The following is a 12646-nucleotide window of genomic DNA, read 5'->3' on the forward strand; positions in this document are numbered from 1 at the left end:
CATTATGTGACAAGGCCCATTTTATTACATTCTCGGAGAAACCCTTCAAGCATTTGCCAATTGGCTACTTTTTGCTGATCGGCAGTTGTTTGGTAGATGGTTTAGGCAGGCATATCATACTTCCTAAGTGGACGGAAAAATCAGTAATAGATCATTCTGTGCTCATAGATTTTCATTGTTCTTTGCAACAAATGTTATATTTATCATTTCATCTAATGAATGAGCAATGTGTTTGTTCTTCAGGTTAAAATTCCTTAAAATTAACCTAAACCTGTAATTTTTACATTAGATTTGTTGGATACATGTAAAAATATAATATTGGAGGAAATACCGTTGAACAGAAAAATTAGATTCTGTTAGATGGAAAGATAAACTTTGCTCTGATACATAACTGTCCTTCTTTACTTTTTCTTTTGGTACAACACATTGTGAAATGAGTAATACAAAATGACCAACTTTGAAACAAAAAAATGATTTTGTGATACTCTGTCAGGAGATGATTATTCCAAATGTGTCTATGCAGGGCCACCTAGTGGTCATGATAAGAATTTCAGCCTAGCAAGATTTTGATATTACCGTGTTTCTCCCAAAAAAAGACCTACCCGTAAAATAAGCCCTAGCAGGAATTTTTTACTTTTTCTGAATAAAGCCTAAATATAAGCCCTACCATGAAAATAAGCCCTAGTCGCAGTTCAATAATAAAGTGCCAATGCAGCTAAAAATGTTGAAGAATTCTACAGGACACTTAATTAAATAAAGCAGACACCCCCAAAAGAGAGATGACAGACCCTGCAATCATACTCATCAGACCTCAAATGGAATGCTGAAGAATGCAAGGACCTGCGGTGGAACACATTGAGGACCTGCAGTGGAACACATACACATATGCACCCATCTGGTGATTCCATACTGCTCCAGGGACCTGGGATGCAGTGGAATGCAAGGACCTGTGGTGGAACGCATGGAGGACCTGCAGTGGAACACATCAATCTGCAATGGAACGTATTGATGAGCTGCGATGCAATACATACACACACGCACCCATCTGGTGATTCCATACTGCTCCGGAGCCTTGGGAAGTAATGGAATGGGAACGCATGGAGGATCTGCAGTGGAATGCATCGACCTGCAATGGAATGTATTGATGACCTGCGATGGAACACATACACACACACACCCATCTGGTGATACTCTTCTGCTTCGGTTACCTGGGACGCAGTGGAATATGGAACGCATCTATTTCCACCACAGGTTCTCCATGCGTTCCACCGCAGGTCCTCACATTCCACAATGCTGCCAGCCAGGACCAGTATGGTTTCACCAGATGTTTCTCTGGAGCACACAAGGACCTGCTGGGAGCGCCCTCTGTGGACCACAAGAGGATCGCAGTAGGACCTGGGAGCAACACAGATGTCTGGTAAGTATGAGTTTCCTGGGGAGTGTTGGTTTTTTGGGGGGTAAACTTAGCTGCAACTCGTGCTTTCCCAAAAATAAGCCCTACTCCAAAAATAAGACCTAGCGCATTTTTCGGGCAAAAAGTAATATAACATAGTGTCTTATTTTTGTAGAAACTTTGATATTTGACCCATCTCTTCCAACAAGCCTACAACCTACAATAACCCTCAGTCCAGTAGACCACTGCGCAACCAGCTCTGTCCTCACCTATTGTACCATCACCCGTTCCCTGTAGACTGAGCCCTCGCGGGCAGGGTCCTCTCTCCTCCTATACCAGTCTGTTATGTACTGTTAATGATTGTTGTATGTATACCCTCTTTCATTGTAAAGCGTCATGGAATAAATGGCGCTATAAAAATAAATAATAATAATATACTAAATACAGAAAATCAAGTAAGAGTGGGCACTTGTATGTAGACATTAGGGAGGCTATCTATAACACCGATCCAGAGGTGGTTTTACAGCCTATCATTGCATCCAATCAGCACCATGGACAGTGGAAGGACTTTGAACACGGTTTCTGCTGATGGATTGTTTTAATGATATGAAGTTTGGCCACTATGAAGAATAACAATTATATACCTGGCGTTAGCAGAGACCATCACAGAATTTGGAATCACAAGCTTAAACCTTATGTAATAATGTGTTACATATCTCATTTGGGATTTCTACCTCATTAATTCTGAAATCCTCCTAATCTGCACTTTCATACCTCTCCTTAGTTTCAGCCTGAAATCATCTCTACATCTATGATTAGTTCAAACTATACACTTTTTTGAGGATTGTTCAATATTCCTACGTTATGTTTGCAGAACATGAAAAAGAATAGTCTACGAGTGTCTACAACAGACACCTACACAATTATGAGACACCTACAGTAAAATCAATAATAAAATCAATAAGACGCTTTATTTCATGTTGCAAGGCAAAGGGGGAATATACTATTAGCAGCAATGCAGCCATAAAGTGAAATGCAGTAAACAAAAAAAGAACTAGAAGCAAAGTACAGAGGGTGCATAGACATAGAAAGTCGCAATAACCTGCTCATTGCGTCTCCAGACACCTGGGATGGCGCCAACCATGCAAAAGATCTGAGATATATGTAATTAATTATTATGTTGTGTTATCTGCTCTGCACCCAGTGTGTATCAACATATGCAACTTTTTGTGACACAGATTTGTCTTTCCTTAAAGGAGTTGTTCACTACAAGGAGAACCCCTTCTGATTCTACATGTTTCCCCCATGTAAATAATAAAGACTATTCTCACGTCCCGTACCGGTGCCCTTCCAGCAGTGCCGCAGTTCACGTGGGGTTGTGATGTCATGCGAACCCTGCAACCAATCAGTGCCAGCTTCTTTCTCTCCGCCTTCGGACCAAATGAGTTAATCAACAGGAAGTGAGCGCTGCGGTTGTGCTCACTTCCTGTTAATTGCTTGTTTGGTCCGAAGGTGGGGAGAAGGGAGCAGGAGCTGATTGAACGTGGGACTTGTGTGACGTCACAACCCCATGTGAGCCCCAGCCTTGCGAGCTGTTGCACTGCTGGAAGGGTGCTAGTATGGGAGGTGAATATAGACTTTTTTTTTTTACCTGGTGGAAACTACTAGGATAAACCCTTCTGATTCCTCATGTTTCTCCCAGGTAAATTAATACCGTACCGGTACCCTACCAGCAGTGTCCCAACTTTAGGTGCTGGGACTCACTTGTGGTTGTGACGTCAAGCGACTCCAATCAGCGTCTGCGTCTGTCTCCCTGCCTTTGGACCAAGCAAGTTAAGCAACAAGAAGTGAGCGCGGTGGCTGTTGATTGGTCTGAAGACGAGGAAACGGACGCCGGCACTAATTGTACTTGGGCCTCACTTGACAACACAACCCGAAGTGAGTCCCAGCATCACGATGCTGAACACTGCAGGAAGGGTAAGATGCACCAAATTCCTGAAAAAGGTGACGCCGCCTAATAAATTTGCTGCATTTTTCAACTGTCGTGTGCCACCCCAAAAAAGTATTACTCATGTCAGGAACCGGAGCCCATTTCTGTCACGGTTTATGCCACTGATCTGGTATAAATTATCATGAATTTGTCAGGCACACACTGTCACGTCTCTTCCTAGCTAAACTAATCCCACTGTTCAAAAAGTTTTCTGAAACTGGAAATTTGCTATTTTTTTGTGCAAATGCGAGTTTAAGCAAAAATTCTGCAACATCTCATACAGTTTTACTCCAAAATTCTGGGAAAAAGTATCTAATGAATCAGCTATGCATTTGTTATTGCGTTTGTGCCTTTTTTAGTTTAGCTTTTATAGTTATACAGCTTTTTTTTATGTCTTTTCTTATGCTATGCCAATTTAGAATTTTTCTCTGTGCACCCTTTTGGGTGTGGTTTATATAATGCAGATATTTGAGATTTGCAACTTTTTAAAAAGTCCCACATTTTTTAAGTAAATTTACCCAGTTTCCCCATTAGAATGATTTTTTTTTGTAGTGGCAGAAGTATTTGTGGAAATGTTATAGTTGTGTGCAATATTTTAACAGATTTTGCCACTTTTTGCTCTAAAATGGTGCAAAAAAGTAAAAGTAAAGAGCATTTTTGCTTTATAAAATTAATGAATTAGACTTTGAAGAATTTCTCTCTAAAAATGACAACAAATAAAGAAAAAAAACGCAAATTATGAATCGGACCCTCCGCGTTTCCATATGGCCACCTAGTGGTTGTGATTTGAGTTGCACCCTGGCAAGTGTCACTATTATGTCAGGATATTATAGGAAATTCATTTTCTGACAAATTGGAGGTCTTAACCCCATTAAAGAAAAGGTAAATGTGAATGCATCTGAAATCATTAGTCAATCATATTCTATTGTGTCCCAACATGTTGTATCTATGTTTACAACTTTGTAAAACGTTTGGCTCCATCATCAATATCATATTCACGCACATCTTTGTTAGTTTTTGTATCTGTGTAGGTATGTATGAGAGTTTTAATGTTTGTGTCTGTGAATAGAAATGTATGTATATATGTACATGCGTCCGTCCTTGGGCAGTAACTGTATGAATGTGTATATGTATACATAAATGTGTGTATGCATACGTATCTATGGAGACATGTGCATACTTATAAATATGTATATAAGTATTTGACTATATATGTTTGTATCAGTGTATATATATATGATACAAATACAATGGCCTAAGGCCATGTGTCCACGCTGCGGAAAATGCGTGGATTTTGCCGCGGATTTCTCACGGAAAAGCCGCGGATTTTCCGAAAATCTGCAGCAGCGGCACTTCCAAGCCATTTGAATGGCATTTTGGAAATGCTGTGTCCATGCTGCGGATTTTTCCGCGGCGGATTTGCCGCGGATTTTGATCCGGAAAAATCTGCAGCATGTCAATTATTGTTGCGGATTTTGATCCGGATTTTGGCTATAGAATGGGGGAAAAAAAAAGAAAAATCCGCATCAAAATCCGCGGCAATTCCGCGGTAAATCCGTGGCAAATCCGCGGCAAAAAAAAGGTGCGGATTTGCCGTGAAAGTCGCGGATTTTCATGCAGAAAAATCCACAGCAACATTCTAGCGTGGACACATAGCTTTAGGATCGCTACTTCCAATAGGTGGCGCTGCGCTAGAATTTGTCTCCATTTCTGGAGAGATAATTTATATATATGTATACATTTATGTATCTATGCAGCAGGAGGCAGGGGAGATGTTGAAAGCTGAGGCCGCTGTTCTGGTGTTGCAGGCGTTGTGCTGCGGGCGTTGAGGAAGGGGCCATCCTGAAAATGATGGTGGTGCTTTAAATAATGGCACCTGAAGTTGGCTCAGGCACAGAGGGAGCTCTCAGCGCAAGATCTCATTTGCACATGCGCCGCCTCCGGTCCATAGATCTCCAACCAGCGGACTTAAGGAAAATGGCGCACAGAGGTGGTGTGTGCACAGATGAGATCTCAGCTTGTCATTGTGCTGATAGCTCAATCTGTGCACAGGTCGACTCCGGGCGTCATTTCTTTGAAGCCCACACCATTGACAATTTCCTGATGTTGCCTACCTCACAGCACCTGCAGCTAGCATCTGTGACACCCGCCGCACTGCCCGCAGCATCGCCCTACTCCACCACCGCCCCTGCCTCATGTGACCCCACTCAACAACCGCTGCTATCCCCCACCCCAGTAAAGCGGGCTTTACACGCTGCGACATCGCTAACGCGGCCGGATGTGCATCACAAATTCCGTGACCCCAACGACATCGCTTTAGCGTGTAAAGCCACCTTTAGACACCACCAGATCGTAAGACGGACCCCTTTTTTTCCTCTAAATTTGATGAGTCTTATAAACCAAAAAATACGGGAATTAATTCTGAGACTGCAGTGATCAGTACAAGATGCATTTTGTGTTGAGTTTAAAGTGACCACTTGTTATATTAGTTGTACTGAATTATTTACATTGCTCTTATTTTTATACTTTATTGTAAACAGAAGAAGGTTTGTAAATTTTGCTAATAAATCAGATTTAAAATAGGCGTTTGTATACTTTTGATTGCAACTGTATGTATAAACCTATAAACAAAAACATAAAACTCAAAGTAGTAGCATTCGATGTATATCAATTCAGCATTTTAAAAATTCAATAAAACCTCAGTAATAGGGAAACAACTAGAAACAAAACAAAATTTCATATTACCATACAGAATATTGAATTGCCTGGTGCAATGATTCTAAATCCAGGTACACAAAGCAGAGGAGACCTCTCAGACAGGGCCCGTTATACATGTCAGCTGCGAGACAGCTCAGGCTTAGATAAAGATAAATGAAGTCTTTTCTTCACTACCAAAAAAGACGAAATGCCCCTGTAAGCCTGCACCACCAACACACAGCAACAACCCCCCAATAATGGCAGTAATGCAGAAAGTCCAGGCTTTTAGAAGCCATTCCCGCTGATATCCAATCCCTTTATCTCATAAGTGGAGAAATAATTACATAGAGAAAAGCCATTCTCACTTTACCTTTGGAGACTATTGCACCAGCTGCAGTTGAAACCAATTTGGGATCTGACACAGGCAGCGCAGCTGTTATACTGGAGACACGCTGCAGGAAGACAGAGGAGGAAAGCGTCATCACTCATTCATTATGTCACAGAAGGAGAGAGACTTCTATTTATAGATATTTCATATCTATTGATTTATCTGTAGTGTTTCCTGTAGAAATAATTATCTATCTATCCATCCATCCCGCTATCCCTCTATCTATCCCTCTCTCTATCTATCCCTCCCTCTATCTATCCATCCATCCATCCATCTAACCATTCCTCTATCCCTCCCTCTATCTATCCATCCATCCATCTAACCATTCCTCTATCTATCCATCTATTCATCTATCTATCCATCCCGCTATCCATCTATCTATCCATCTCTCTATCTATCCATCTATCTATCCATCTCTCTATCTATCCATCTATCTATCCATCCCTCTATCTATCTATCCATCTATCTATCCATCTATCTATCCATCTCTCTATCTATCCATCTATCTATCCATCTATCTATCTATCCATCTCTCTATCTATCCATCTATCTATCCCTCCCTCTATCTATCCATCCATCCATCCATCTAACCATTCCTCTATCTATCCATCTATTCATCTATCTATCCATCCCGCTATCCATCCATCTATCTATACCTCTATCCATCCATTCCTCTATCTATCTATCTATCCATCTATCTATCTATCCATCCATCCCGCTATCTATCTATCTGTCTATCTATCTATTTATCCCTCCATCCCGCTATCTATCTATCTATCCATCCCACTATCCCTCTATCTATCTATCCATCCCGCTATCCATTCCGCTATCCATCCATCTATCCATCATCTATCTATCCATCTCTCTATCCCTCCCTCTATCCATCCATCCATCCATCCATCCATCTATACCTCTATCCATCCATCCCGCTATCCCTCTATCTATGTATCTATCTATCCATCCCGCTATCCCTCTATCTATCTATCTATCTATCTATCCATCTATCTATCGATCCATCTATCCATCCATCCTGCTATCCCTCTATCTATGTATCTATCCCTTCCTCTATCTATGTATGTATCTATCTATCTATCTATCTATCTATCTACCTATCTATCTATCCCTCTATCTATCTATCTATCTATCTATCTATCCATCTATCTATCTATTTATCTATCCATCTATCCCTCTATCTATCTATCTATCTATCTATCTATCTATCTATCTATCTATCTATCTATCTATCTATCTATCTATCTATCTATCTATCTATCCCTCTATCTATCTATCTATTTATCTATCTATCCCTCTATCTATCTATCTATCTATCTATCTATCTATCTATCTATCTATCTATCCCTCTATCTATCTATCCATCCCTCTATCTATTTATCCATCCATCCATGTATATTTATTCTTTATTTTTCTGTTTAGAAGAAGAACATAAAATAAAGCTATTTCCTAGCTATAGAGTCCTGTGCTGTCCTTTTCTATTTCTCTACCTGTTGTTTGTTATGTTTATTGCAGGTTGTTACAATGTGTGTTCCTTATTATCTTTTTCTGTTAATAATATCTTTCTTTTAGGTAAACAACACAGGTTGCATTTGTTTTAGCCGATGGCTACAATTACTGTGAAGCTATAGTATGAATTCCAGCTCTAGAAAATCATATCCGCCGTGACTGGCTTCATATTTGCATTTCGCATGTTCCTCATTGCTGGCAATTTTGCACAGAAGAAATGTCCCACGTAATGCTGTGTGCTGTTAAATCCACCCAAGTGAAAACAATAACGGGGGAAATGTTTCTTTCCACCCTTGGAATCGCTCAGTGTCGGCGCTCGCTGCAATATCCACTCTGTAGAAAATATTCTCAATATCCCTCAATACGACTGAATCATCTCGGCTACAACTCGATGTATATTTATGACGGCTTTATCACATAACCACCGAGGAGCCGTGGATTATATTCATCTTTACAATGTTATTGTAAAGGAGCTGAGATAACGCATCCTCGCTACATTGTCAACGAGGGCTTCCATTCTCTGTAATATGGAAGATATTTTAAGTGGAAATTTGCATAAAATAGACAGGAAGATTGGGGATATAATGAAATGGGATCTGTCAATTTCTTATTTAAAAGGGTTAAAACACGGCTGCTTTTTTATTTGGGGCTAAACTTTAGGTTATGTTCACACTGAGTTTTTAAGTCGTTCAAAAGGCCAACGTTTTTCAAGCAGAAACCACTTCAGGAAGCAAATTATTTTTATTTTTCTTCTTTTTTTAAGGGGGAAAAGGGTTTTGTAGTTTTTCTTTTTAGCTTTTTTTCTTCTTTTTTTATTATTTTTTTTTTCTTTTTCTTTTTTTATTTTTTTTTTTATTTTTTATACGTTTTTCAATTGAAAACCACTTCAGGAATCAAATTGTTTTAATTTTTATTATTTTTTTTTAATGGGGAAAAAAGATTTTGGAGTTTCCTTTTTTTTTTCTTTTCTTTCTTAATTTTAGGGGTTTTTTTAATTTTTTTTTTTTAGTTTTTCAAGCGGAAACCACTCCAGGAAACAAATTGTTTAAATTTTTCTTACAATTTTTTTAAGGGAGAAAAAAGTTTGAGCTTTTAATTTTTTTTTAGTTTTTTTTCTCTTTTTTTCTTTATTTTTTTAAGTTTTTAAAGCCGAAACCAATTCAGCAAACAAACTGTTTTATTTTTTTTATTATTTGTTTTAAGTGGGGGGGGGGAGTTTTTGGAGTTTTTCTTTTTTTTCTTTTTTTTTAGTTTTTTTTTTAGTTTTTGACATTATCAAGCTAAAACCACTCCAGGAAACAAATTGTTTTAATTTTTCTTCTTATTTTTTTTAAGCGGGAAAACGGTTTTGGAGTGTTTCTTTGTTTTATTTTTTTTTTTTTTCGTTTTTTAAAGTTTTTCAAGCAGAAACCACTTCAGGAAACAAACTGTTTTTATTTTTTTTATTATTTTTTTTTAAGGGATGGGAAAGGATTTGGAGGTTTTTTTTTGTTCTTTTCTTTTTGTTTTTTTTAAAGTTTTTCAAACAGAAACCACTTCAGGGAACAAATTGTTTTAATTTTTTATTATTTCTTTAAGGGGAAAGAAGGTTTTGGAGTTTTTTTTTCTCTTTTTCTATCTTTTGTATTAGGTTTTTTTTTATTTATATTAGTATTTTAAAGTTTTTCAAGTTTTTCTTATTTTTTTAAGGTGGAAAATGTTTTGGAATATCTCTTTTTTTTTCTTCTCTTTTTTCTGTATTCTTTTTAGATTTTTAAAGTTTTTCAAGCAGAAACCAATTCAGGAAAAAAAACTTCATTTGTTCTATTCTTTTTTTTAAGAGGGGGGAAAGGTTTTGGAGTTTGTATTTTTTTTAGTTGTTTTTTCTTTTTGTATTTTTTTTTATTTTTTAAAGTTTTTCAAGCAGAAACCACTTCAGGAAACACATTGTTTTAATTTTTTATTATTTCTTTAAGGGGGAAGAAGGTTTTGGAGTTTTTTTTCTCTTTTTCTATCTTTTGTATTAGGTTTTTTTTTTTATTTATATTAGTATTTTAAAGTTTTTCAAGTGGAAACCACTTCAGGAAACAAACTGTTTTAATTTTTCTTTTTTTAAGTGAAAATAAGTTTTGGAGTTTTTCTTTTTAGTTTTTTTCCTGAAGTTTTGGAATAGTTTATGTTATCTATCATTGTTTGCTGACTTTTCATTTGTCAGAACTTGGAGACGTTTCCTTCACAAACTCTTCAAAAGAAGTGACAAGAATTTTTTTTTCTCCACCAGGCATTTTTCAAAAGTTCTCCCAGAATTTGTTTTAACAAAAAAAACTCCACATATCAAAGTGGATTTCCCATGCAAACAAAAAAAAATAAAATAGATTTTTAAGGACCTTTGAATTTGTGTTGAGGATTTGCTCCAAAAAACTCCATGTGAACATAGCCTTATAATGATCTACAGGCTTTATATCTGGTGCAGGTTGGATGTCCGACAGTGAAAGTTAGAGACACCAAAGAGAAGTTCTCAACCTACAGTGTGTCCACCCATATCCTGTCCACCGCCATTAACTTGAGAAGGGCGGCAGCTATAGGCATAGAAGTGGTGTCTAGGTATAGTAAAGTAGCCATGCACTACGCAATGAAACCATCTATAGCGCCACCTGGTGGAAAACAACGGAATTAGCATTTTTAGCTTGAAAATGGAACAAGATAGAGAAAAAAAGTGAATTAAAAAATTGTAGGGCATCATCAATTCAATACGAATCAACGGGGGGGTGGCATGCCGGACCCCGGCTGATCAGACATTGATGACCTATCGTAAGGATAGGCATTCAATTAAATAACCTGTTGACGTACGAAAAAGTTTTTGTTTTTTTTTTACTTTACTTTTATCTAAGGGGTTTAAAGATATCAGAAGTTTGTCCAAAAAAGTGGCGTACATTTTGCGCCATTTTCCACGACCCATAGCGTTTTCATTTTTTGGCATCTATGGCTCACTGATGGCTTATTTTTTGCATCTCGAGCTGATGTTTTTAATGGTACAATTTTTTGCGCAGATGCTACATTTTGATCGCCTGTTATTGCATTTTGCGCAAAATTTGTGTCGACAAAAAAAACTTAATTTTGGCGTTTGGAATTTTTTTACCGCTACGCTATTTACCGATCAGATTAATTGATTTTATATTTTGATAGATCGGGCATTTCTGAAAGCGGCGATACCAAATGTGTGTATATTTTTTATTTTTTTAATGCTTTCATTTTCAATGGGGTGAAAGGGGGGTGATTTGAACTTTTATTTTTTTTAATTTTTTTATTTTTTAAAACTTTTTAAAAAATGTTTTTATTTTTATTTTACTTAGTCTCTAAGGGACTATAATGATCAGCTGTTTGATCGCTCATTCATTTCTTCCGATCAGAGCAGCATCACTCAGACAGGGAGAAATTATCATCTCTTGTAACAGCATAGTACTCGGCTGTTTATTTACAACACTTTAGTCATGTGAGCACATGAGTCATCACATGAAACTGTGCTACCATGACAACCACCAGAACTCACATGAACACGTCACGTGACTTCCGGTATCAACCTGTAAGTAAATTTTCAGAGTGATCGCGGTTATAATGGCGCTGTCACTTATTGACAGCGCTATTTAAGGGGTTGAAAGGCACAGGCAGATAATGATTCTGCTTGTGCCTAGCAGACACACATGTCAGCTGTAGAAATCAGCTGAGATGTGCGCCGATCTCCCCAGGCTGCCGGCAGCAGCCGGGGGACATTAACACTATGACTGCTAGGACGTAATTTTACCACCCGCGATCGTTAAGGGGTTAAACGGGTTTCATTTCTTTAGGCCCTCTAGGGATTAATGTCAGTTACTGTTGCAGCAGCAGACTACGTAAGACAGCTCAGCTGTTCCAGCTGATGGTCACTTCTGGCTTGGATAAAAACCCTTTGCTTCCAGCAGGGGGTGCCAGTTATTCAGGACCATCTTGGAGCTTGGCCCGGAGGTGGACGGACGCATTCCTTGCTGCTTCCGTAGTCTGGTGTTTGATTGTGTGATATTTATCCCTGGTTTTGTTACTTTCCCCTTACCCTTCTTGGTTTCTGTTCGCTCCCTGTATGTATCCCCTGCTGGTTGTTTATTTGTGCCTGAGTGTTGTTGTTACCCCCCTCTCTGTGGTTTTCATTGGTGGGGTTTTCGGGGATCTCAATTCTGGTCTGTCCCTTTGGGTGGTGGGTGTGGAGAGGACATTATCATCAGGGCTAGGACAGGAGACAGGAAGAGGCAAGGGGCTCAGACGTCACTACCATTAAGTGTAATTCTGGGTTGAAGGTTAGCCTAGAGGCCACTTCTCACTAAGCTACATCGCTAGCAACATCACTAGTTGTTAGCGATGTTGCTGTGTGTGACATCCAGCAACAACCTGGCCCCTGCTGTGAGGTCGCTGGTTGTTGCTGAATGTCCTGGACCATTTTTTAGTTGTTGCTCTCCCGCTGTGAAGCACACATCGCTGTGTGTGACAGCGAGAGAGCAACAACTGAATGTGCAGCGAGTAGGGAGCCGGCTTCTGCGGACGCTGGTAACCACGGTAAACATCGGGTAACGAAGAAGCCCTTTCCTTGGTTACCCGATATTTACATTCGTTACCAGCGTCCGCCGCTCTCACGCTGTCAGTGCCGGCT

The 12646-nt window shown here is 38.8% G+C and overlaps 1 protein-coding gene across 1 annotated transcript in view; it reads right to left on the minus strand.

Annotated features, from left to right (window-relative positions):
* Positions 1-12646, minus strand: part of PLXDC2 (plexin domain containing 2) — a 715905-nt gene that overhangs the window by 170349 nt on the left and 532910 nt on the right. The window contains exon 9 of the mRNA XM_075315582.1: positions 6451-6532. Coding sequence (XP_075171697.1) covers positions 6451-6532 — 82 coding nt within the window. The remainder of the gene's footprint in view (positions 1-6450; positions 6533-12646) is intronic.

The sequence above is a fragment of the Anomaloglossus baeobatrachus genome, chromosome 6, assembly GCF_048569485.1.
Source record: "Anomaloglossus baeobatrachus isolate aAnoBae1 chromosome 6, aAnoBae1.hap1, whole genome shotgun sequence".
Taxonomy (NCBI): Eukaryota; Metazoa; Chordata; class Amphibia; order Anura; family Aromobatidae; genus Anomaloglossus; species Anomaloglossus baeobatrachus.